The sequence below is a fragment of the Heterocephalus glaber genome, unplaced genomic scaffold, assembly GCF_053883595.1.
Source record: "Heterocephalus glaber isolate CG9 unplaced genomic scaffold, H.glaber_assembly_v1.0 deba00001472, whole genome shotgun sequence".
Classification (NCBI taxonomy): Eukaryota; Metazoa; Chordata; class Mammalia; order Rodentia; family Bathyergidae; genus Heterocephalus; species Heterocephalus glaber.
In genome coordinates, this window is record NW_028258315.1 from 96,638,541 (window position 1) to 96,664,675 (window position 26,135).

Genomic DNA, 26,135 nt, shown 5'->3' on the forward strand with positions numbered 1-26,135 from the left:
AAGGGCTTAGTGCCCAGCACACAGGGAGTCCTTTACAAGGTTTGGCTGTATTACATAATAGAATGACTTCAGGTAATGGCACTTGCATGTTGATCTAGAATCTACTTTACCCCATCTTCACAATGAAAATGAACCGGTTTGCAGGATTCACTAGGTTGTCTCAGAGGAAATTGTTGATATTGGACTTTGTGGGACTTCTCCAAAATGCCATTTAGGTGTAGTTCACCCTAACAGAGTCTGCTGCTAACAGCGATGGCCAGATCCAATCTCTCCTTGTGTTTGGGCCAGGTCTACAGGTCACCTGTCCACACCTTGTGGTGAGATTTCCCCTCTGCTTCAAGGCCTATGAAGAACAGACTCACACACCACAGCTTTGTGTTGGGAGCTTAGAATTTCAATCCCTGTCACTGCTGAAGGCCAGTGAAGGGCAGCTGATGTCGGCAGATTCATCACACTTCCACCCTGGGCATGGCACCACACCACCAGCAGCAGCAGCAGCAGCACCAGCACCACGTGCCCTTCTCTGTCAGAAAGCATAGTGAGTGCCATGTGTGCAGTGCCATTTAATTTGCACAGCTAACCCATTAATTAGGTGTCATTATCTCCATTTTAAAGATGGAGAAACTGGGCCCATGAAGTGAAAGTTTATATTTTGGGGCTCAACTTTTCTCCTTGCTGTAGTTCTATAAGTCTTTTCTATTCTCCATTCTTCTTCCTACACGAGGTATCTGAGGTCCCTTGATGAGAAGTATTATATAAATTCAAAGCATAATTATTGATTGTACATTCTTTCATTAAACAAACAAAATATATGCTAATGCTAAATGCACTCCAATTTTCCATTTTGTCTTCCTTTGAGAAATAAGCCAATAAACCATTACATACTTAGCTTCCTGGGGAAATGAATTTAAATGTTAATATAAATCCTTTTAGAAAAAAACAAATTTTAACAAATAAGTATTTGAACAAGGACTGTACTTAACCACGTTCAGAATGAGAAACGTTCAGTACAAGGCCCTGGGTGGCTGTTGAGATAAGCTCTCTAAATTTAATATTTTATAATGGACTCACACCTCTTTTCTTAGAAATGGAGAAACAGAATCATTTTCTTTCCCCCTTTATTGGAATATATTTAAATCTCTCCAATTTTATTTTGCTAATAGGCAGGGTAAAGTCTGTCTATAAATGTATCCTGGTTTATCACAGGTAATCCCACACTTTAGCATTCATGTGTAGTACTTAACCTCAATTTAAATGTAAATTTTGGGTAACTTTGAGTGCTTTATCTGTGAACTTTGAGGGCTCTCTTCATTAATGAGGCCTGCACTAATTATAAGCAGTTTTTTGCAGTTTTCTTAAAACAACTGTAGCACTGACCCAAAAGTGAACAAATTCAGAAATTATTTGTTTAAAAAAATACTGGTACCCTTGTGCAAATTTCTAGCTCAGTGCTTTACTCCCAAGGTGTGTGCAGGAGGGAGTTGGGCAGGAGGAAGGAGGAATGAAAGGGACCAGTGAATGAAAGTGAAAGTGAACTGGGTTTACAAAATGGCCCCTTTCCTCCAGATGAAGGAACTCATACCCTCTTCTCCTCTGGAAAAAAAACCCCTACTATGGGACATCCTGGGTCTCTCTCTGATGATCCAAGTTAGGGATGCACAGTTTAGCAGCAACAGATGGAGACAGCATCATCAAAACTCCCATGAAAGTAAAATAAATAAATACTAGAGTCAAACACAGTAACAAACCCACAAAAAGCAGTTCTCAAATACTCACAGGTACATCCACATATTTGGAAGCAGCCTTCACCTAAGGAGAGAAGAAGATGGGAGTGAAGTGGGTGTTTGTTTCATTGTTCACAGCTCGATGCGGTGTTACCATCAAACAATATGCTGGCACATGATGCTGACCAGAGAAGACAAAAAGGTACTAAGAAACGAAATCTGTTTGCTATTTGTTTTCAAGCCATAGCCACTACTTTGGGGAAGACAGAGACAGAGGGAAAGAGAGAGGAGAGTGAGTCAGCACACAGTTTTCCTGATTCAGAGTCCAGCCTTGGCACAGGACCTGGGAGCTTCGAATTTCCCCTCCCTTTACAAAGGACAGGGACTCCAGTTACACCCAGACTGATGAGTGGTGGGCTCAGCAGAGCAGAGGGGCTGCTGAGACAGAGACAGCCGCATTGCTGTCGCTGGGTCCTGGTGTAATCAGGCCCAGTTGCCCTAATGGGCTTGGCCAGCTCTGTTTCTGCTACATTGGGTCTTCTGGAGGAGGGTGCAGTGGGAGGGCGTCCTCAACCCAGGAGGGCATGGTGTCCCAGGCTGGGGAACCAGAGCCTTGCAGGAACTCTCCCAAGGCTGCTGTCTTGCCTCCTGATTTTAGGTGCTAAAAATACCCATGGGGAAGCTCAGGAAATGGTTATGAAATTCATTTTCAGTTTTGGGGGAGGGCGTGTGGTACAGGGTACCATTTGAAATTGGAGTTTGAAGTCAGACTTGGGTGTGAATCCAGCTGTATCACTCACTGTCTGACCTTGAGCAGGTTACTTTATCTCTCTCAGCCTCAGGTGCAAGATCTGGAAAATGGAAATACTAATAGTGCCTATTTCAGTGGGTTAATAAACGGGTGAATGTACATGCCACCCTGGTGCATGGTAAGCACGGAACAAGGCAGCAAAGGGCTTAGAAACAAATCTGGGTGAGCGCTGTGTGTTTTGGGAAGTCCACCAACAGCTGGGCTTGAGGAATAAAACCAACAGGAGTAAATTTGATATTCTGTGTGTTTCTGTGAGGTGCAGGCCACACATGTCCCTCTAGGCACTAAGACTGTATTTTGGTCAGGAGGGTTTCCTGTTCTACTGAAAGAGATGACCATACACAAAGCAGCCAGGAGGTCTGCTGAATTGCAGGTTATGTTCATCTTGTCATCTGGCAGACAGCAACATCAGTAATCATAGTCTTCACCAAAGGGCTCCCAGAAAAGTGATCAGGGGAATCATTTTCTCTGTGCTCTCCCCTCAGTGCTGCTTTTCCAAATCAACTGTTAAGTGACAGCAGCCAATGAACCAAGAGAGTAGGGTGGGAAAAGCCCCAATTTAACAAAAAGTCCTGTAAGTGCCCAAACTATTTGATCTTGGGGAAAGCTGTCAAGTTCTTTACTATATTTTGTAGGGTTGGTGGTCTGGTCAAGTGAGAAGACAGATGAGGAAGTGCCTGGTGACCTTTAAAGGGGGCAATGCATGATTAGTCAGGCACTGGGAGGGTGATGGATTCTTTCTTCTCTAATCATTGTCAACATCCAAGGTGACTGCTATTCTCCCTGTTAAGGTCTCCGAGAACCCAGCTCAGTGTGGCAGCACAGATTGCAATTGCAATTCACGGCCGTTTGAGCAGTGCCTGCCTCCTGTAAAGGTCACGAGACAAAGGCCACACCCTTCTTCTCAGAGCTGTCTCCCCACCGACTCATCTGCACCTGACTTCGAAAGGGAACTCAGGGAAGGCCTGAGGAGGGAAGGAGAGAGAGGGCTGGTGGCCAGCTCTGGCCTCGGAGCAGTCAGAGGAAAGGCCCGACTGAGAAGCCACTGTGCCGGTCAGTCTGAGAGCCACTATGTTTATGATAAAACTGACACCCTGTAAAAACCAGGGGAGGAGGAAGCCACTTGGAGCCCTTGAAGGGATCCGAGGAGGGCTTTCCAGATTTTGCACAACTACCATTTCTACCAAATGGTTCCTAACCCCCAGACCTTTCCTGGGCATTCTTGTTCCAAAATTTAGTTCAGGCTAAAAGATTGCTTACTTTCTTTTTTTAAGTCTCTCCAACATACAGTATCTACCAGTTTGATGATGCTTTTACTTTGCCAAACACTTTTACAACAGTTTCTCCTTTAAGCCACCTTGTGACATGGGGGCTACTGACCATATCCATTTAAATGGAGAAAATGTAAATCCACAGAGCCTAAGGGATTTATTCACTCAGGTTCTCATTCGCTCAGGTTCTCAGCAGGCAGAGAAGCCAGGACTTGCATGTGGTTTTCTGAGCCCAAATTCCTCCCTTACAACTCCCAATCTCCACAACACTGGTAGAAAAGCTCAAGGAATTCAAGCACCCATGGTCAGAGTGGGCGCTGAAAAGGCATAGTTCTCAGCTAGACATTGCCTCCTTTGCTCTGTGTGGTTGATGCTTGGCAGCTGGTTTGAGTTTTACTACAGCTGAAATGATCAACCTTTAAACACGCCCACTCTCCATTTACCACCAACATGCGGTTCCAATCCAGGGAATGACACCAGTCAAATTCTGTTTCTTTCCAGGCAGTTGGGGCAGATGAGGCAAGCTCATGTCATGAATGAAAACCGTGTTCTCTCCTGCATGCATGGCCTCCAGTCTCATAGGCTTGTTCTCTCGTCTTATAACTTCTGGCTTGCACTTAGCCTTATTGATCTTCCTCCCCTCCTACACTAGGGGAAAAATAGCTCTGGGTAAACTGTGGTCCTATTATTCCTTAGAAAAAGGGGGAGGATCATTTTTCATTCTGACCATTGCAACTTTAGGATGTTACTGATGAGGATGAGGGGGATCCAGAAGTGTATTCTACAAAGAAAGCAAAGGGAGGGCATCTTGCCTAGGAAAAGGAAGAGCTAATGGTAGGGACAACATAATCTTCATGGAGTCCAAGGAGGAGCTTCAGTGTAGGACTGAACTTGGTCATGTTGGTTCCAGAGCACAGAATCTGGATGAATGGGTAAAATGACAGGACCTCAAAGAGGACACAAAAACCATCAGAGTCTGTCCAGCAGTGGCCACGTCTGGCGGCAGAGCCTCCTCTGTGCTGGAGAAGCCCAGCGCATGTGAGGAAGGGTGCTCTGGATCTGTCTCTTTACCCAGGGAGAGGGCTACCTCTCAGGCTGCTTTCTGGTCTCTGATTCTGGCCTTCTTGCGAGAAAGTGGTCATCAGTTTGGTGTTTTCTAAGGCAGGCAGGGTGAGGTTCAGCCAGAGAAAAACAGGCAGAAGCAGATCTCAGCTCTGATCCCTGGGACCCTTTCCTGCACAATGCCAGCAGTGCTACTGCCCTTAAGCATCACTTTTATTTTTAAGTATCTATAGGAATATGGTTTTTTTGCCAGCTGTAATATAAGAACAATGACAGATCCTCCCAACCCACTCGGGCTTTGGAATTATCACCAGAAAATGAGTATGCAACAGGAACTGTGTGTGGATCAAAGAAATGACAGCCCTCTTGACCTACACAAGACTACTGTCCCTGACACGTAGACATTCTTTTTTTGGGGGGTGTGGGGTTGAACTCGGGTCCTTGTGCTGCGCAGCAGGCAGCAAAACCACTGAGCTAAATCCCTGGCTGACATTCTTTTGACAAATAAAACACAAAATTCTTTTTAAAAGCACTATTTTACAGTTATTTTTTGTCTTTGTTTTTCATGAATGATTGTCAAAAGTGTGAGTGTGTATGGGTATGTATGTATGTATTAGTCTTCTTTTCTTTTTCAGTTTTAACTTAAAAAGAAATCTGCCAGGGAAATGGCTAAGAGGATGTGGTCAGAATTGGCTTAGTTAGAAGTCTGGCTTTGCCATTTTCTAGCCAGGTGACTTTTTGAGCAAGTTCTTTAACTTTTCTAGACCTCTTCTGTAAATGGGGTGATAAATAACAATGTTACTCGAAGGGAACCTGGGAGAAGTGAATGAGGTAATCCAACTGAATGTGCGTAGCAGTGCCAAGCAGCAATAAATGTAGCTATTCTTGCCCTGACTGCTGGAAATACTGGCTTACTCGTGCAGACAAAGCACATATTCCCCACACTGATGGCAGCAGTCAGGCTGGCTCTGCACCTCTAGCCCTCAGGCAATTTCTTGCTATGAAAAGGATGCTGGACTCTCCCCAGGTTAGCAGCAGGTATCTGAGCTGATTCTCAGGTCGGGATGGTGTCTGTTCTGTGACACCCCACGCCCTAGAGAACAAGCCCTCAGGACACGCAGGCTTACGGGAAAGACCTGCTCTCCTGCAGATGGCTGAGCTGGGCATGCAGAGAGGCCCCTCCTCAAGCCCATCCCAGCAATCATGGTCAGGAACACATGCTGCCCTCTCTGTGACTGCCACCCACCAGGGCACAGGAGTTGAGGGCAAGGACCAGGGCTCACCACAAGGACCCGTCCCGCATCCTTTCTCAGCAGGGACTCAGCTGCTCTCAGAGAGACAAGAGTGGTGACTTCAGTGGGACTCTGTCTCCTGGGACCCTCTGTTCTCCAGCCATCCCCTCTGGCGAGACAGAACATCCCTTCTCTAGCAGTACTCCCTAAGCCCTGTGCCCAGACCCCAGGCAGGGGCGGTTCTGGGGAGGGAGGACAGCAAAGGAGACATAAATCGAGAAAGGCCAAGGGGGCTGCATGAAGTTGGGAAGAGGGGCCATCAGTGACCGCCTTGCTGTGTCTCACACCCCTGGGACAAAGCACCACCGGGGCTGGAGGATACTGGCATCAGCTCCCTGACTCCTGGCCACTTCTTTGATGATATCTAAATGCACAAGCTCTCTAAACATTCACTGAACCTGGTCCATCCAGGGCCTCATCAGTGACCTTTTCTGAGTGTTTCTGTCATCAGGCAATGAGTTAGAAACACTTTGTGCTCTATGTAACCCTCACCACAGCCTTTCTCAGGGGTCCTAGTAATGCTCCCACTTAACAGGCTAAGAGAGACAAAGCAAAGTAGCTTGAAATCACATAAGAAACAGGTTACAGTGTTGGGCCTCCCATGCCCTAAACTGCCTATTATTTAGTTGTAAAAGTATTTATCCAACCACTTTTATTGACCAGTCATATCTGAGGGAGAGAGAGGGAGAGAGAGGGAGAGAGAGGGAGAGAGAGGGAGAGAGAGGGAGAGAGAGGGAGAGAGAGGGAGAGAGAGGGAGAGAGAGGGAGAGAGAGGGAGAGAGAGGGAGAGAGAGGGAACGTAAAATGGCTTCTCCAGGAAACTACGTGAGGGATTTGAATAATTATCCACCCGTCAGGACAGAGGGTCCGAAGCGGTTTCTGTGGCCTGAGTGTCCCGGCTAATTGCCTCGACCCTCCACCTGACTTAGCGTATGTAGACAGGCTTAATGGTTTCTCTATTGAGCTCTTCCATTATTTCTCAGGTGCCCAAGGTAATCTTTTGATTGAACACTCACCATTCCGGGATTTTCACAATGCTGATGACTAAGGGATTTTCTTCTGCCTGGTCCTAATCAGGGGACCTGAGTTAATCATTGTGTAGCTTTGATAGGGAACGCGGCAGGGGCTTAAACCACTTCTCCTGCTTCATTAGGGGAAAAAGCAACCCAGGTGCAGAACACGAGGACCTCGGGGTTTGATACTAGTAAATCAATGCACAGACAAAAAAAAGTGGATTAGCTTCTTTTTGCAAACAGAAGTCTGGTGGGTACGACTCAGAAATGGAAGAAAAGAGAAGTGTGAACAGATACCACTGCATTAGCTACTGCCTGAGCTTTCCTTTCGCCCCATGGTCTCTTAAAAAACCAAGGAAATGATTTATTCTCTGCACGAGCTGACTCCACCCCTGCCTGTTTGACTTCATAAGAGCTCTGAGTTGATTTCTCTGTCTTTGCCTACAAACTGCAGACCACACCACCATTTTAAAGTGCTGACAACATTCACTTGGTGTTTGGCCTTTGAAATATCTGCCACACGGCTAATGATAATGATGCTGTTTTGCTTCTTCTCTTTAGTAACTCAGGCAGTCTTAGAGATGTGAATTTTATTTTAAGAGTCAAGGCAGTTCAGTACGCAAAACTGTTACTCAGTTTCACAACCATCCCTAAAATAATTTTATCTCCTGTTTGTCCTAAGTTTTCATCTATTGCCACCCTCATATCTAGAATACAGGTTCTACACCTTCGGTGTCTACACCACCAGGTAGACAGTAGTGGCTCAACAAAAAACCTTTTGGCTGAATGGACTCTGGGGTCCGGCAAAGGTGTGGTCTTTACTCCGCATCCAGAGTACAGGCTTCTGGGCTGGATGGTCTAACTGCAGCACTCAGAGGACAGTAAAGAGAAGGGCAACTAGGTGCTATGAGTTGAGAAGGAACTGTTATTTGGCCTCTATGAGAAACGCATAAAGGTGTCTTGTTCATGAGCTCTGAGTAGTACAAGCAGCAGGAAAGAGCCTTGGGCCCAGAGGTGATGCCTAGGCCTCAGGCTCTGCACTCACTAGCAGGGGGCCAGGTAAGTGATTTCTTTAAGCATCACCTTCCCTTTTCAAAAACAGAGCTAATGACAATAGCACTTCCTCATAGGATGACTGTATATATTATTTAAAAAGAGACAGATCAGGCACTGTTCTAAACATTTTATCTGTGTTGATTCCCTTAGTGTGTGTAAAGGGTTAAAAGAGTTCCTGTAGGTAAAGTTCTTTGCAAATGGCCCAGTCATAGTAAGTGCTCCGTTCCTGTTGGCTTTTCCTTCCATCTCCAAAAGGGCTTATTTGACCAGTTAGGTTTCAGGATATCAGCTGGGCTGTTTGCTAGTGGGCGGATATGGTTTCTTCTCATGGTTAGACTGCTTCAGGTGACATCATGGAACATCTTACCGTAAGAAGCATGGCCATCTTCTCTTTTTGCTGGCACATTATAAGCTGTAGTCTCGCCCTTTCTCATTCTGTTTCTCCCTAGCTCCTCATGCATTACCTTTTAGAAGGAGACCCCTGGAGACCACTGTGGCTCCGGAGAGCCCCCTGGATTGCGTGTAGACCCAAGCCCAGTTCACATGGTGATAAGCTGTTTTCAGCAATGCCTGCTCCCAAGTCTTTTCCTCCTCGAGTATGCACACTACTCCCCCAAGGTGGGGCTGGCCTGCAACTGCTTTAACCAGTAGAGTGAGACAGAGGTGATGCCATCATGTCAGTTCTGATCCTAGTTTTAAATAGGAGGTTTCTGCTGTCTCACTCTTGAAAGCTGGCTGCCACGTGGGTCCAACTACTGCGAGGCTAGCATGCTGCAAGAGAGCCTGGACTTATGAAGGAGCCCAGAAAGACGAGACCCCTACAGAGAGAAGATACATGGAGATCCCACATGGGGAGACGCCAAGTTACCAGATATCCACCTGCTGAAGGCAGCCAGCAAGTGACCCCAATGGATGCCACACGGACCCAAAGAGCTTCCTGGCCTAATTATTCCCAAACTGCTGACTCACAACATTGTGAGCAAATTTGAATGATTGTTTGAGCACTGCTTAGCATAGTCTGTTATGCAGCGATCAATAACGGAGATATCAGATAAGCTGTGACCTTGTCTCACATTTACATGGCTTTATCCATTTATCTGTGGGGGCTGATAATGGTCTAAGACATCATTTTGGTATTTCTAGGTCTCCTGGCTACGAGAAGAGTCACCTGATCCTTAATGATATTTATTGGGTACATATATAAGAGGTGTGATCACAAAATACAGTGCATGTTTAAATTAAAAATTTGTGTAACAGTGGAAGACACATTATCATTAATCACTCTCAAAATACTTGCCATATCTTTGAACACATTCATTCCATCATTCTTGCCACTTTCTGAAGCAGCTCTGGAAGACCTGCTTTGTAAATGTCTTCAGTTGCACTGTCATGGCTGCCTTAGTGTCCTGAATTAATTTAAAATGTTTACCTTTTATGGTCATTTTGACTTTGGGGAAGAGCCAGAAGTTTCATAGTGCTAGATCTGGTGAATAAAGTGGATAAGGACACAGTGTAATGTTTTTATGAGCCTGTCCTTCCATTGGATGGCACTTGGCAGCAGCATTCACCACATTTTTTTTTTTTTGGTACCGGGGATCGAACTCAGGTTCTTGTGCTTGCACAGCAGGCGGCAAAACCACTGAGCTAAATCCCCAGCCCAATTCACCATATTTTTAATTGTACCTCCTAAGACACCCACAAAAGCGGATGTCCAGAGCTGCTTCAGAAAGTGGCAAGAGTGATGGGATAAGTATGCTCAAAGTGAGAAGGAGTGTTCTGAGGGGATTAATGTGGCAATATGTCTTTTACCATAATACATATTTTTATTTAAACACACATTGTATTTTTTAATCAGCCCTTGCTACGTACAGGGCACTGTTCAGTGTACCTTATATTAGATCGATCAATGACAGATGAAGATGCTGAAGCTCAGAAAAGTTAAGCAGATGAAGGGTTAAAAAAGTAGTACAATTGGAGTGTAAGCTCAGATCTGGAGTATAAGCACTTCCTAGTTATATGAAAATTATTCAATCTTCTGCAGTTTCTATAATGTCATCTGCAAAATGAAGATAGATAGTTATCTTCTTCGGGAGTTCTTGTGCAACTTAACAGGTTGACATCAGATAAAGTGCTTAGCAGCACAGCGCATGGTACACAGTAAGAGCTCAGTGAGCACTGGCCAGTACATCTCATTAGGGTCTCACTTATGGTTAGCCGGGAGCTGACTGTACCAAACATGTTGCCATCATTTCACAGATGAGAACAGGGTTGGCAAATATGGCCCAGAGGCCAATTCCATCTGCTACTTTTTTCTGTATGGCTTATGAACTCAAAATTGTTCTCACATTTTTGACTGGTTGAAAGAAAATGAAAAATGGTAATCCTGACAGGTGAAGAATTACATGAAATTGACATTTACTGTCCAAAAACAAAGTTTTGTTGGAACCCAGCCATGATCACTTATTTGCATGTCTATGGCTGCTTTTGTGGTACAATGGCAGAGTTGAGTCATTGTGAAAGAGATCACACGGCTCATAAAGTCAAAAACATTCACTTTCTGGCCCTTTAGAGGAGACATTTTCTAACCTCTGGATTAGGACAAGAGTCAAGTGGGAGGCCATGCGATGAGGGGGAAGAACCAGGAACTACACATTTCTAATCCTATTTGATCATTAAATACTTGGCTGGCTTTGGTTAGTTGCTTGCCCTATTGGTCTCATTTCTTTATCTAGTAAAATGAGGGCCAGGTTGTTTCTCCCCTTACATTCCTTCCAGATTTAAAAAATGTCTGTGACTCTCAGACAATGCATGAGGCTGGTCTTAGGAAGAATGTGACATAGCAAACATTTCCTGCACCTTGAAAAGGTTAGAAATTCTGTCACAGTAAAACAAAAGTCTATTAATACCTTAATAAGAGCTCAGCAAATAAGGCTCCAGAAAAAACTGTAGTAACAGGGAAAGGGGAAGGACTATAAGTAAGATAAATGAAGACTGTTCACACTGGTAACAGACAATGAAGGAGGGGCCAATAGGGAGACTTGGCAAAGCATAAAAGGACGAGGAATAGGCAGCATGTGTGGAGCGTTTGCCCTGTGCCAGGCATGGTTTGAGGCGTTTCTCATGAACCACCTCATTATTTGTGAGGCTCCTCATATGGACCATTTTGGGTCACTGTGGGGATTAATGAAGGTGATGCCCATAGAGGGACATAATGAAGGGTCACAACAAACTCTGGCACATCGTGACTGTTCTCCAGCTGCTAGTGTTACCAGGCAAAAGGATGACTGGGCAGTAAGTGCCTCTGCCAGTTTCCCTGGAGTCTACATCTGCCCATAACCCTCCTCTGTCTCCAGTTTTCACATTCTCTTTCTTCCCAGAAAGAAGTGGAAGGGTCAGGGTTGACATCTCTCTGCACAAAGCCCCGATGATAAGCCCTGTTCAGGCCAGGAACAGGAGAGAAGCTGTGACCATCTCACTGATCTGCAGGTTGGGTGTATGTGAGAAAGGATGCAAGGTTTCTCATAGAGATTAGAGGTGGTGCAGGGAAGTGATTAAGGGTACAGGCACTGGAGCTGGGTTCATAGGGCTGAACTTCAGCTCTACCAATCTTTAGACAGGTCATGTATCCATCCCACACTTCATTTTCTTCATCTGTAAAATGGGGATGGCAGAATTCTTTGAAAAATTGTTGACTTATTAACTGAGTTTTTAAATCAGTGTTGGGACACAGTAAGAACTGATGTCAGCTATTATTATCATTTCTGCTTGGAAGAGCAGTTGGTATGCCTAATTGGACCTGTATATTAAGTTTGGTATAACTCTAACTATCCAACAGCTACATGTGGCTACATAAATTTAAATGAATTTTAAAAGTACAATTAAGAATTTAATTGTTTTGTGCATTAGCCACATTTCAAGTGCTTGAGAGCTACAGGCAGCTAGTAGCCACTGTCTTGGACAGCTCAGACATAGAATATTTCCTTTACTACAGAAAGTTCTATTTTGCAGTGCTGGTCTAGAGTCAAGATATAGTCGTAATTATTACATTTATATATAAGAATGAAGAAGTGTGTCATTCAAATCCATGTCAGATCAGAAAACTAACTGAAGGAGGCAGCAGGAGAAGGAAAAAGGCAAGGGGTCAGTAGTCTCGTCATGTGGGTGCAATAAGAAATAAAGGTCACCGAGTATAACTTAAAGTTATAAAGGTGTCAAGGGGAGCAACGATACTGAGGCAACTAACAGGAGTGGAGCAGGGGAGAAGGTGAAGATGGAGAAATGAGCTAGAGGTCTGTCTCCTACAGGAGGCAAATAATCTCCAAGATTGGCCAATGAAGACAGAGTCATATAAGAACGGTACTTGGAGCTACGAGGGTAAGATGAAATGGTTTAAGGGTTCCTTGTGATGGCAAAGTTTGGGAGAGGAAAAGGGATAGGCCAGAGGACTGCTGCTTTCTTAAAAAATTATGAGTGTTTCATTACTATTTCTTTTTTTTTTTTGCCAATGTGCTTATATTAATTTCATGATGATTTTTTGAAAAAAGAACAAAACAAGTAGAATTTTCCATGTTCTAGTGCAGAAAGGCAGTTTGTGGGAAGAATGTATCGTCTTCTAGGGTCACTTCCTCCAGGTCTCCAGCTGATTTTGGAATCCTGGTTTACAGATACGTCCTCTGCAAAAGCAAAAGCAGAAGCTGACAACTTCCCCCCAATCTGGATGCTCTAAGTGCATCTTGGGAAGAGGAATAAATGCTAATGCCAACTGAGGGACTGACTGCTTGGGTGAGACAGAATGTACAAGTGGGTGGGATGTACTGGGACTGTGTGTGCGGGTGAGCAGTTGAGCAAACCTCAGTGGCTCCCACTGGGGGCCAAGTGACGATTGCAGTGAAGGTCCCTTGCAATGCTTTCTGAGGTCTGCAGCAAAACCATAATTGCTGAAGTATGTTTGGAATCACAGCAGCACGGTGGATCCCCAGAGCACTGCCACCAGAGGGGCCGAAATGTCTTCATTGCTGGCAACAGATCCAGAGCATGCTGCACCCCTCGTGAGACCACCGGGCCACACTAGGTGAACAAGCAGTTTAGTTCCCAAGATGAAAGGAGTCTGGGGCTGGGTCCTGGGGACAGCTTCCCGACACTATGAATATACTAGATACAGCCTAACCAGATACTCACAAATGCCTAAGATGGTAAATTCTGTCATGTGTACTTTGCCACAATTATACATATTTTTAAAAATACCCAGCACTACATAGATGCACATTACATGAAATGTTTAAAAAACAAGGTTTCCCTTAATTGCATACAAATGGAAATAGTGGGAAAGAATTTCAGGTAATGAACACTGACCACATTTCCACGTTCACTCCTCGTCTCTCAATTACTGGCTATATGTCCTTGGGAAAAGTAATTAATTGTTCAGTTTTCTTATAAACAATACTGAAATACTTTTTGGAGGGTGGTACTGGGGGTTGCACCCAGGTTCTCTGGACTGAAATACATTCCCAGCCCTTTTCTACTTTTTATTTTGAGGCAGGGTCTCCCTAAGTTGCCCAAAGGGGACTCAAACTTTGATCCTCCTGCCTCAGTTTCCTGTACTGCTGGGATTACAGGCTGCTGTACTTGGCAATATTGAACTATTTAATGCCAGATATACATAGTTTTATATAAAAATGAGTGTATTTACCAATGACTAAATGCTTAATTTATGTTATCTTTTTCAATTCTTATAAGAACTTGTTTTCTCATTTTGCAAATGAAAACACCAGGCTCCAGGAGGGAGGGAGGTTAAGTTGCCTTCTCCAGGGCCACACAGCTAAGAACTGGCAGAGCTGGGAGTGGAACTTACAGGGCCTGACTTCAGAGGATCCTCTACTGTATTGCACTGAGCTTCAGTTTCCTCAAGTGTAAGTGATGATAATCATTATGCCCACTGTTAGTTTTTTCCATAAGATATCAATGTATCAAGGTAAAAATCAGACGGTGACTGGAAATACTTTGAAAGGCAAACAGTATTTTAATATTACTTATCTCCAAGAAGACTTCACGAATAACTGTGCAACCATCACAGATATTCTGAGCCAACCCGAGACTCACTGGCAAGCTCCAGAGGGGCTCAGGGGAAGGCAGAAGAGTGGCATCCATCTTGAGACGAGTCATCAGGCTGTGGGGTGACTGCACGGTTTCCGTGCATGTTCATAAATATTGATTGTGATTAAACTATTATCATAATAATGAGGGCAATAATGCCTCCTACAGCCCATCCCACCACACCACTCAAAGCCCCTACCTTTCATTAAACAAAGGATGGCTGGCACTGCTGGGGAGTTGGGCGAGAGGCAGGGAAATGATCTCTATTAAGCAAAAGCATTCTGTTCCATGCACCGATTAGGAGCTGCAGCCTCGTTAAGGAAAAGAATTGTCCTCGTCTCCTGTTGCCCAGGGTACTGTGCTCTGAGACTAGATCCAGGAAGGCTATGTTCTCATCTTTTTCTCCCCGGGGGTTTTGGAAGAGATGCCCCATTGGACACCTGTTTTTCCCTCCAGTTTCCCTCATTTCTATTCCAATCCTTCATTCCCAGGCAGGATTTTTACAAGGCTCCAGGGCTCCTTCAGAGCACTCTCTGAATGCTGCTAAGACTTGACAACAGTTGGAGCATAAGCCTAAGCAATGTCTAAGCCATTAGTCCTCACAATGATGGAGTGATGATGGTTATCACTATAGCAGAGCGAACCCAGGCCCGGGAGAGTTAAGTGGTGGCTGGACAGACCTGCAGCATGGCTGCCCTGGATTCCACGCTTTGGCCTCCTAGACCAGTGCTGTGCTGCACTTCCTTTTGTCTGTTTACACGACACAACCTTGTGCTTGCTTCAGCAGCACATACACATGACACAACCTCTTTTAGGAGAAACTTGGAAATGGAGATCAGAAAGTTTTAATTTTGTAAAATGTCCAGGCAGGCATGAGGCCTAAAGAGGTGATCAAAGATATGGTGAATATTTACATTAAAAAAATTACAGTACAAGCCACATTTCCATCCATTGCCCACAGAACACCCCCCTTGCTTTGAACACACTTATCTCATTGCTCTTGCCACTTTATGAAGCAGCTCTGGAAGCCCTCTTTCCTGTCTTTATGAGGTGGCATACAAAATACATGTGACTTTTGTTGCGGACTTCGATCCAGTAGAAAGGCAGGCTCGTAAAAACACGACACTGCATCTTCATCCACCTTATTCACTGGATCTGGCACCGTGCGACTTCTGGCTCCTCCACAAAGTAAAAATGACCACAGAAGGTAAATGTTTTGAATTGATTAATTACACTGAGGCAGCTAGGACAGTGTGGAAGAAGAAACCCATGAAAGAGGACTTCCGGAACTGCGTCACAAAGTGGCAAGACCGCAGGGCTAAGGGCGAGTATACCGTGGGGGTTAACGGTAACGTGTCTGCATTCGCAGCAACTGCACTGCGCTGCGCTTTGTGTCTGGGATGTCTCCCCAGAGGCTCATGGCCCCATGGCGGGGCTTGTGGAAGGTGACTGGATTACGGGGCCAACGGCTGATTCGATGTGAGGTGCGGTCACAGGGTGAGACCTGGAGGGGTACACTTGTCTCCCTCCAGGTTCCTTCCTTCTCTCTGCTTCCTGACTGCCAGGATGTGACCAACTTTTAAGACAGTGTCTTTTATTGTAATATATTTTAAAAATGTAAATACATGCCGAATGTTTGAATCCTACCTCACAGCTGTGTTGATTAGAAGTGGGGACTTTGCCTGCACTGCATCTGGCGTTTTTGGGTCTTGCTCTGCTTGCGGAACAGCTCTCAGCACTAAGAAGTGCAGCAGAATTTGGGCTGAGAGGCTGAAAGGGCCTTGTCTCCCGAAGGTCTCCAGCTCCTGCATGGCCTCGGGGCTGAGCAGCTGCAGCCTGTACTGTCACACTTAACAATAGTGTTGTGCATGAAGGCCTCACCCTGATGCCCCCGCCCTCTCCCCTAGGCTGCCTCAGCCTGAACTTGAAGGTGTAAACCATTAAGTCACTGCTGCCAATGACGACGTATCTATCATAGTCGGCCCAAGTCTTGTATGCAGTGGAGAGGTTGATGTTGTTTTCCTCCACTCAGGTAAAGAGTGAGGAAAACAAACAAATAAATGAAACAAGAGGCCAGCATTCAATGACTAAACTGGCTATACAAGTCGCTCGCCTTCTCTGGCCTCCGATACCACAGCTGCAGAAGGGGGTGGCTAGAAAGTCACCCTGCTTCCTACACTTCTGGCATCAGCACCACCTTCCTGGTTGTGGCAATGGCCCAGGTGCCATTTGTACCACATTTTCTTAATATTGCTCTCTGGGTCACTTTTTAAATACTTAATTAAGAAAACCCTTACATTACTTCTGGATATCACCACCACTCTTCACTTTTACCTCACAGAAAGTGAGGGCTCACATAAAGACAATAGAAAGCTATTGATCTGTAGGCAGATGTGGTTGCGTACTGACAGTGCTGAGCTGAGGCCTCTCTCTGTTCTACTTGGAAATTAGAGATTTTTAGGGAAGTATGACAGTCAAATATTAATGGGCACTTTCTCTTTGGAATAAGGATGAAAATGGAAAGAAAACTCAAGTGGGCTAACCCTCTCACAACTCAACTGTGTCCTCTGGTGGTGGCTTTGGTGGCCCCCACCCCTGCGGTCCCCTCAGGTGTGATGTGGCACATACACATCATGGGCTTGGAAGTGTTCAGTAGTATGAAGATGAAAAGGCTTCCAAAAAAGCTTCTGTTTGGTAGTGTTTGCTAATTCCCAAGACACAGGTACTCCCTTCACAGTCAAGTTCAACATCAGCTGCGACCTCATAAATGTGGAGGCAGCCAGGGCAGTGGAGGACTGGCTCTCAGCTGCAGGTAGAGGATGCACACTCCAGCACATCATCTGAAAGACTAGATGTGAATGCCTTGAAAGTTCCTTCTGCTCTTATGTGCTCTAAAGAGAAACTTCCAGACATTAGAGATAGTTTAAAAAATCTTTCTATCACTATAATTCCTGGTTCAGTGGTTTAGATAGGGCCATTATCAAAACATGGTGGCTGATGGAGAAACTGATTCTAATATTCAGTATGTAGTGATATAACCACAAGGAAAACATATAACAACACTGAACACTGATCCCATTCCATGTATATACCAGTTTCTCATTTAATTCTAATGACAACACACCATATATGTCTTATTATATTATAATCTGCCTAAGATTATATTTTAGAAAGAGGCAGAATTGGACAAGTAAGAAACATCCAGGCATAAATCTGATTCAGAAGAAAATATGCTTGGAGAATGGGACATTCAGATACATATTCTACCACTGAGCCACATCCTCAGCCCCAGCCAATATTTGATTACTAAAGAGGTATTCTAGATACTAAATATGAATGAAAAATTCTTGAAGAATCAAAATCAGACACAAACTCCTAAAAATACACTAAGGATAATGGCAAATATCTTTGATGAATCCAAATTCTGAATGTAAGAGTACTGTGTGTTGAAAGGTAAGTTGATGTTGCTATGAAGAGCAGCCTGGGTTGTTGATGGGAGGAATGACTGGTATGTTGGGGCTGATCAGGTGAGAAAATGCTTGATTAAAAGCACTGGTGTCACTTCAATGTCTTACTGTTCTCAGTTGGCCAATGGTCAGGTTTAGCATTGCTGCCACATGCCAGGTGCCATAAAGGCCTGCTGTGTGCTGCATGTCCGGTTATCCCAGTGCCCTCTGATCTCACCACGTGCATTCCCACTCCACAGATGAAGAAGGTGAGGCTCAGAAAGGGTCAACAACCTGCCATGTTTCTGGTGGTCTATGCTTCCTTATGATAGCTCTAACTTTTGGTGATAAGCTTCCCATTGCATGTGGTTCAGATGTCAGAGCAGAATCTGTGACTCAATTTCATGACATTATTCCCTGTTTGAAGCTGTGCACATATTCATCAGGTATTTCTTTCATAGCTGGCATTTCTTGGCCTCGTTGCTCAGCACCTCACAGTCTGAACAAAGTACTCTATCTTACCTTTGCTTTGAAAGACTTTATTCCATTGTCTACAAAAGAACATTAGGGAAATGATTAACTTTGGATGCCTATCTTTTTTTCTTCTGTAAAGCATCTGCAAGGTTGCTCCAGCCAGCAAGTATATTAATTGTCAACTGTATTTTCAAGGGAGTAACTGCAAATGAGGATGTCCTACTAGGCAATAAAACTATGTCACAGACCCCAAAGTGAATGTCAAACTCTAAAATACTGGAGAGGGGCTGCTGAAAGAGGTTAGTAGAAGACAGGGCAGATTAGTGTTTTGAGCTCTGTAACTTCCTATGGCACAGTCTTTTTTGATTCATTGTGAACAAAATACATTAAAAGAAATAAATGATGGCTCTTGAAGCCACCTTTTCATGGTGGCTCACAGTTTCAGGACTAGAAGTCCAGCAGCTTGGCAGTGGCTTGTAACAGCGAGCTAGTCTCTGTGACTTTCTTAACTTCACCAGCTGAGTCAATTTTGGTACCATTACTACTTGAGACCCTTAAATTCCATGGGCAAGTATCTGCATGATCAGGGTTCTGATAGCTCTTTTACTCCATCCCTGTCATTTCACTCCTTTTGCTTTGTTCTTTCCTGGAGTCACAAGAAAATTTCAGTTCCCAGAACACTCCAGGGCTCCACTTTCTCCTGCAGGCCAGGAGAAGAAACGCTCTTTGGGCTTTTCTCTGCCAGGCACAATTCTCCTTATCCTTTGTGTCTCATCTGAAATGTCATTTCTTCCAATGGCCTCCCAGATGAGGCTGAAACCCTTTGGTCTACAGTTCCATTACACTGGCTACTTCTCTCTGAATAATCATCCTGTCGGCAATTTGTTGGGAATATATCTCCCACATGCAAATGTATGAGAGGCACTGTTTCTTCTTCATTGCTAAGCCTCCAGCTTCTAGCAGGTAACAGGCACTCAATAAATGTGTCAAATGAAGAACTAACATAAAACTGAAGATTATGTGCAAGGACCAAAGGAAGCAGGGAGTTTTGAGAGTTCATTATTTTGGTCTTATTGCAAAATTGGCTGGCTGGTGGGTAAATTATTTATAAAATAATTTTGCTGATGAGATACGAAACATAAATAACTTTTCTTCTTAGGAATGATATCAGTTAGTGGATGGTCCCCGGGAGAGCCAATAGCTGACTTTATTTACATGTTTCAGTGCATTGATGGGGAATCATATTCTGGCCATGATAAAGGAGTAAATCTAGGATGAAGTCTTAGTAACTGTGGGGCTCTGGATGAATTACTCAATATCCCTTATTCAACAGGGATGGTAACTGAGCATGTTACATAGACTGATTGGAGAGATGAAGAGAGCACACACATCTAAATAACTTAACACAGTGTTATGCAGTCAGCCCTGAGCACTGTGCTTAGTGTTGTGTCCCACGAGGCACTTTCATTCTTACATGTGGCAGCCAACCAAGCAATCCCAGAACTCAGCACGGTTAATTTGATGCTGTTACTCCCCAGTGAGTGGACCTACACCCATTTGTCCTTCATCAACAGCCATTGATCCTATCCTAGGCATTCCCTACAGCCAAAGTAAGAATGAAACACCATCTGAGAAAACACTAGCAAACTCTCACAAGCCCTCACTCTATTCTACGATTAGAACAGCTTCTTCACCAAAACATCTTATGGACAGAGTTAAATTCCTTTGATCCAGTTCTAACATTGACCACAATAATCATCGCATCAAGAGATCTGTATGAAAGCTGTGAATGCTACTGATTGACACCAACACCAACCTTTGTCACCAATTCTGGGAGAAGAGGCAGGCTTACTTTGTTTTATTTCTAAGTGGCAAAACAGTTATCATACTGGCAAGAGAAGAATAAAGTGAATGAGGGTAATTTGAGAGCCAGAAGACTGAACCTGCAGTAGGCTTGGGGCTCCTGAGAGTCCTAAAGTGGCTTGGCTCTCTTTCCCTGTCCTGAGTGGCTTTCGCTTTATAGGTTGTGACCACCTGGAATGGCTATGCCTGATGGGAAAGTCTTGGCTGAATTTTAGAGGCTTCAGAAGATTCAATGTTGCTTTAGGGTAAGAGGTGGGCTGCTGTTATAGGTGGAGTTTCATGGAGGGAATACTCAGGTGGCCTGGGGCCTCAGTCCCACCCTGTGCTGAAGAGACTTGAACAGAATTTTTCTGAGGATCCCACAGAAAAGACACATGGAAAGGACTTAGCTCTGTGCCAGGCACTTAGCAAGGGCTTAAGGAATGGGAGCTGTACTCTTGTAGTCACGTTAGATTTCTTAAGTCATCTCATAACTGTCGTCACATGATGGTAAAGGAAATGGAAAGCCAAGCCTTGTTCCTTATGACCTAGAGGTCACTGATGTCCACATTCAGGGTCAGAGCTAGGTTCCCACCCTAGCCCCTCTCTTCAGGGCTGCCCATCTTGCTGTATCTTACTCTCAAGCTCCAACCTTCCATTCTCTGGCCAGCCCTTTGCCTCTTCTTTCTTCAGGTACGTCTATACCCCGAGCACGCAATTGCTAAGCCCTGTCCACAGCACCTGCAAAATGCTTTCCCTTCCTGCCATAGCTACTGTGGCTGCTCTCATCTCCAGAAGTCTTTCCTTCCTTGTTCCCATGGCTCCTATAGACTCAGCCTACAGCTCCTCTTTGCAGTGATGTTGTGTGACCATCCCATCTGCAGTGATGCCACTTTCCTTGCTCTCCGGCTATGTCCTGGGCAATACTCTCTCCACTGATCACTTTCTTTCCTTTTGCATCACCTGTCTTCTTAACCAAGTAGAAAAGCTCCAGGACAGAGGATGGCTTTTGTGCTCATTGCTGTGTCCCTTGCACCTAGCATAGTACCTGATGCCCAGGTGCTCAGTAAATACAGGATGGGTGAATGAGTGAGTGGGCGAAGAAATGAATTCTGGAACCAGCATACTTATTAGCACCTGGCCAGGACTAAGGAAAATACCTGAATTTTCTGGGACAGGGACCCAGCCACCTGCTTTGGCCTCCTAAAAGAACAGTGCAAGGCTGCCCACAGAGGGGACCTTTCCAAACAGGCATCCCACACAAAAGCACATCTTGTAGGCAAGAGAAATGGGCTGATAGTTGCTAATTACGTCTTCCAACTGGGCTGATCTTTCAAAAGTTCTTGAGGCGCCTGCCTTCATCAATCCCCGGCTGCTCTGCTGTTGAGGCTGCTGAGGGAGGAGGGAGGGTGTGCTTGGGCGCCTCTCGGGCTGGCACGAGGATGCCACATCTCCTCCTCCCTCCTCCCCAGCTCCTCTCCAAGAGAGGAAGCAGTGCAGATGGAGACGAGAAATAAATATTCCTGCCTGCTCCGTGCCACTGCAGACGTTTTCCAAAATGTCTGGCTTGGACCATGAAATCAAGCCCACCCAGGAAAGGAGGCGCTCAGCAGGAGAAAGAGGGGGAAAGGGTGGCATATTTGTCGATACCCATCAGCTTTCTGGGGGGCAGAGCACATGGCTCATCCTTGGCAGCCCACTGAGGTGGGGACGTGGTGAGTGCACAGTACTACTGGAAGAATGGAGTCAGACATGGGAGCGGGCTGATGGAGACCCTGCCAGGCTATCACACTGTCTCTGTGTCCAGACTCTCAGCTGGCACCCACACTGGTTTCAGACTTGTTCCATGACACCTGCTACCTGTGCCCAGCCTTTTGCACTTCCACAGCACTCCTGGGAAGTCAACAGCCCTGGGCTGCAGGCACCCTCTGCAGTGTGGGCAGGAGCTCCGTTCTGCTCCGGGATGCTCGTGCCACCCCCAGGCACAGCTCAGCTTCTCTGGGACAGGAACACTGGCAGGGGACAAGGCAGAGGCTAAAAATGAGAAGTGGGTGCTGTGGGCCTCGGTGGCCAAGTACGTGGGAGGACTGTCACTAAGAAGGGAAGTCACAGGCCCAGCAGGCATGGAGGCACCCTGCATTTCTGTGCCTTCTCTGCTAGGCAAGCAGTGGGGCTGCAGTGTCTCGGGGGGCGGGTGGGGGAGACAGCATGGGAATCTGAGCTGGAAAACTTCTGCAGAGGACACTTGGGGCCTTTGCTCCCAATGCTCTCCGGAGGTGTTCTCAGCTCTCCTGTGCTTAATGTGCCTGTCACGTACCTTGCTAGTCTCCTGGATAAGGCACTCCTTAGGATAGGGCCTGAGCTGGGGCTTTTCAGTGTTTCACAGGTTCAAGACCAACTGAATAAACAGTTACTTAAAATGAAGATTCAGAGAAAGGGATGTCCACTGTGAATGTCAGAAGGATGTTCTCCAGAGATGTTGCATTTACTTCTGTCCCTTGTCACCATTTCTGTTATTTCACTAAGGAATGAAACACTGTCTAATATCTCCCACTCATGCGCCCTGAATCCTTCTCTCTGAATCCTCCTCACTCACTTGCCCATCTGCCTTCTAGTGCCAGGAAACTGCCAGCCGAATGCCACTCCCCCAAGAAGTCATTCAGTGGTGGTGGAGAGCTGGCAAGAGGCTTAGATTCCTGTTCCCCCTCTGCTGTGTGACCTCAGACCCCTCTCTGGGTCTTGGTTTCATTGTTAGAGGAGTGGGTTGGACATGTTTCCTTTCAGTTGTAACATGTGATGAGTGGTCCTGGAGAGTGAAATCAGATGGAATTCCTGTTGTCACTGTCCCCCTCCTAACCTACCTTCACCAAAAACCTCTGGGAAGTGTGAGGCTACCGCATACCCATTCTGAGACTGGGTTCAATCCTGAGGCCCAGGAAGATCAGGGATCCATGTCAGGACAAGCTTGGCATGTAGATACGTGGACTAGAAACTGTTTTAAATGCCTTAAACAGGCTTCCCCTGAATTCCCAGGCATATGATTGCATGGCTGGGGAAAAGACCAAAGTAGTATTGATTTGGAGAGAAGTGTGCCTGTATGTTTGTATCTTATAATAATCCTGTAAGTTACCTGCTACAGATAATAGCTTCCATTTATTGAGGTGTACCATAAGCTGGGGCTATGTCAAGCTCTGTCACCTACATTACCATCTCACAAGACCTCATTATGGAGGATCTTATCCACACCTCACTTTCTTGAGGATGAAAAAACTGAAGTTCAGAGAGGGTGGGACACCTGCTCAAGATCACACAGCTGGTTAATATTGGTAGCAGGACTGGCACTCAGTCCTATTAGCTTCCAAAGATGATGATGTGCTACCAACTACCCTGTGCTGGGCCTTGTCTTGGCATTCAGCACCCATTGGAGACTCCTCTTACAGTCAGGAAGGTAATCGCACAGACCCACAGATAGTGGGGCCCACACTCACTGCTCTCCCTGACCATTTCCAAAGAAAAGAGCTTGGTGCAGCAAGAGCCCTGTGGTCAGAAACAGGAGGACAGAAGCAGTGGTGGCAGCCCTGAGGGAGGCCTGGAAGAGCTGGAGAACTGGGTCCCCAACACAATCCTCTTACAGTGAGATCTCCGTGCACTGTGCACCCACAGGAAGTGTGGTGGCTTCTCTCCACCTCCAACCTCACTTCTGCCCATCTCTGGCACAGACTCATGGCCCTCGGCATTAATAAAGCTCAGCCAATTTACTCATCTCTGGGAACTCAGCATTTATAGGGCTGGTCATCTGTGCCAGAGGCTGTGAACACAGATGGTGCCCAGGCTCAGCAGGTCTGTGTGAGTCTGCCTGCCAGGAGGGGCTGCAGCAGGCTGCAGACCAAAGCTTGTCTGTGGACCTGAGGCTTGTACCAGCGGGCTGTGGCTGGGACATGGAGAGGTCCCCCTGAGACGCAGACTTCTTCAGGAGTTTTTACATGCAAGCAACTCATACAGTTAAGAAAAATGTACCTGGCACAGAAAGGACCCACAAAACCTAACTGCAGCCCCTTCAGACCTGCAGGCCTCCATGTGCAACCTCTAATATTAATTTTCCTCATTAAAGGTGTGGAAATAATGGGTCCTGTTAAGAGTTGTACCAGAAAGAGCTAAGGTAGCCAGGCAATTCTATGGATGCATGCATATAGGAGGCGGTATGTGTGTACAAATACATATGCACATTGTACATTCACAGATGAAAGAGAAATGATGCTGGACCACCTGCTGTTGTGAAATGTTCTGCTTACTTTCTTAGTGTAATATTACATACTAATAATTGACCACAATTCACATACACACAATGTGATACAACATACATAACAAAACAGTATGATACAACAGCACCCCTCCTGAAAACCAATGCCAAAAGCCAAAACCAAAAGCATCACAAAAACCAGGAAAGAAAGAATCTCTTTACTTACGGTAAATGACAGAAAAGAAGAAAACAAAGTCCCTTCGTCGTATCTGGATAATTTTGCCAGTACTCCTTCCAAGATAGTAATGAACTAGTGAATGGCAATGAAGAAAAAAAATTATTATTTCAAACTATCACTGTTCACAATAAAGAGAAATATTTCCCAACCACACAGAGATGGAGCCTTTAGAACTGAGCCCTCTGCTCATTTCTGCTTTCTACTATATTTGATGCCTACCTTTGGAGAAAAGAAGAGACTGCCTTTACAAGAAATATTTGACTTATCCGGCTTTCTCTTCATTATTATGTGATTGCAAATATAGAGGGTTACAGAAGTGCAAAGTGACAAAATATTATTGAGTTGCATATAGCATGCGATAATATTAAATGCACTTTTCAAAATCCAAAACTGCGCAAAGCAGTTTTATGTTACATATTAGCACTACATTTAATCCAATCTATTTTTATTTGTATTTTATCAGTAATTTTGGGGAAACAGAAGTTTAGCACTGGCAAATATAAATGTCTTCCCATTCAGCATTACTTAGTTAAAATTCTATAATTCATGAGGGTGACTGAAATAGCTTTATCTGACTTTTATGTTTTATTATGACTCTCACTGCATGTGAAACTAGAGGAAAAGGGGTTTTCATGATGGCAGAATTCCTTATTACCATTTAACTTTCTGTATTTAAAAATCTAACTTTGTCAGCACCGAAAAACAAAACAAACATTTCCTGCGTAACCGAGTGCAACGTTTGGGGAAAAGTTCTTATTAAGTTAACATATGTCATTTCATCAATTTATCATTACATGGCCCCCAATCATCAGAAAATCATTCCGAGCTGCAGCTGGGTGATGTACAATCTTGTTTTCTGAAAGATGCAAGGATCCAGCGCAACTTTTTAACGTGTTATATTTTAATGGAAATGTAAACATAATCAAGCACTGTCACAGTGAAGTATTTCACCCGAAGCTGAAGGTTACCTTTGCAACCAAGAGTGTTATCATTTCTTTAACAGTTTCTTCAATTAGTTCGTCTATTTTTGAGTGGTATTGATGCTAAAGAACACAGAAAGACAAATATTAGCGTGTTTGGGAGGCAATAGCTGCATCTGTCCCTAAGTTGTAGACCACACAATTTATAAATAATGCCTGGCCTACAGACCCAGTTTATTTCCATAGTCCTAGAAGCATCTGCAAGATTCTGACTCCAGAACTTTGATGGAAAGAGAGCTGAGGCTACTTAAGAAAAAATAAAAAGAATCATCACCCTTATTGTTCACTGTTCTGTATCCAGGGCTCTAGACACCTTTGATGTGTGTAGACATGCAGCACACATGGAAGGCTTCACAGCCTAGTAGTGTGCTGATCTGGGTTTTACAAAGCAAGTCTCCACAATAATATAACCAAGGAGATGAGAAATTATCGTTGAAAAACTGCTGGGGAGATGTGGCTTAGATAGGTGGAAAGCTCCAAAGGGGATTTGGCCAAGACACTGACTTTGCAAAAACTGTTTGGAAACCTTCAGGTACTTTGGGATTCATGCCTCAGAGCTCCTCAATTTTATTTCCAGGGGTTAACTCAGTGTC

At 44.9% G+C, this 26,135-nt stretch overlaps 1 protein-coding gene across 29 annotated transcripts in view; it reads right to left on the reverse strand.

The window, feature by feature from the left end:
• Cadps (calcium dependent secretion activator) overlaps positions 1-26,135 on the reverse strand; it is a 457,138-nt gene that overhangs the window by 41,049 nt on the left and 389,954 nt on the right. For all 29 annotated transcript variants that reach the window (XM_087182504.1, XM_087182502.1, XM_087182498.1 and 26 more), the window contains 3 exons: positions 25,531-25,605; positions 24,551-24,634; positions 1,777-1,809 (listed from right to left, as the gene is read on the reverse strand). In XM_087182504.1, coding sequence (XP_087038630.1) covers positions 1,777-1,809; positions 24,551-24,634; positions 25,531-25,605 — 192 coding nt within the window. The remainder of the gene's footprint in view (positions 1-1,776; positions 1,810-24,550; positions 24,635-25,530; positions 25,606-26,135) is intronic.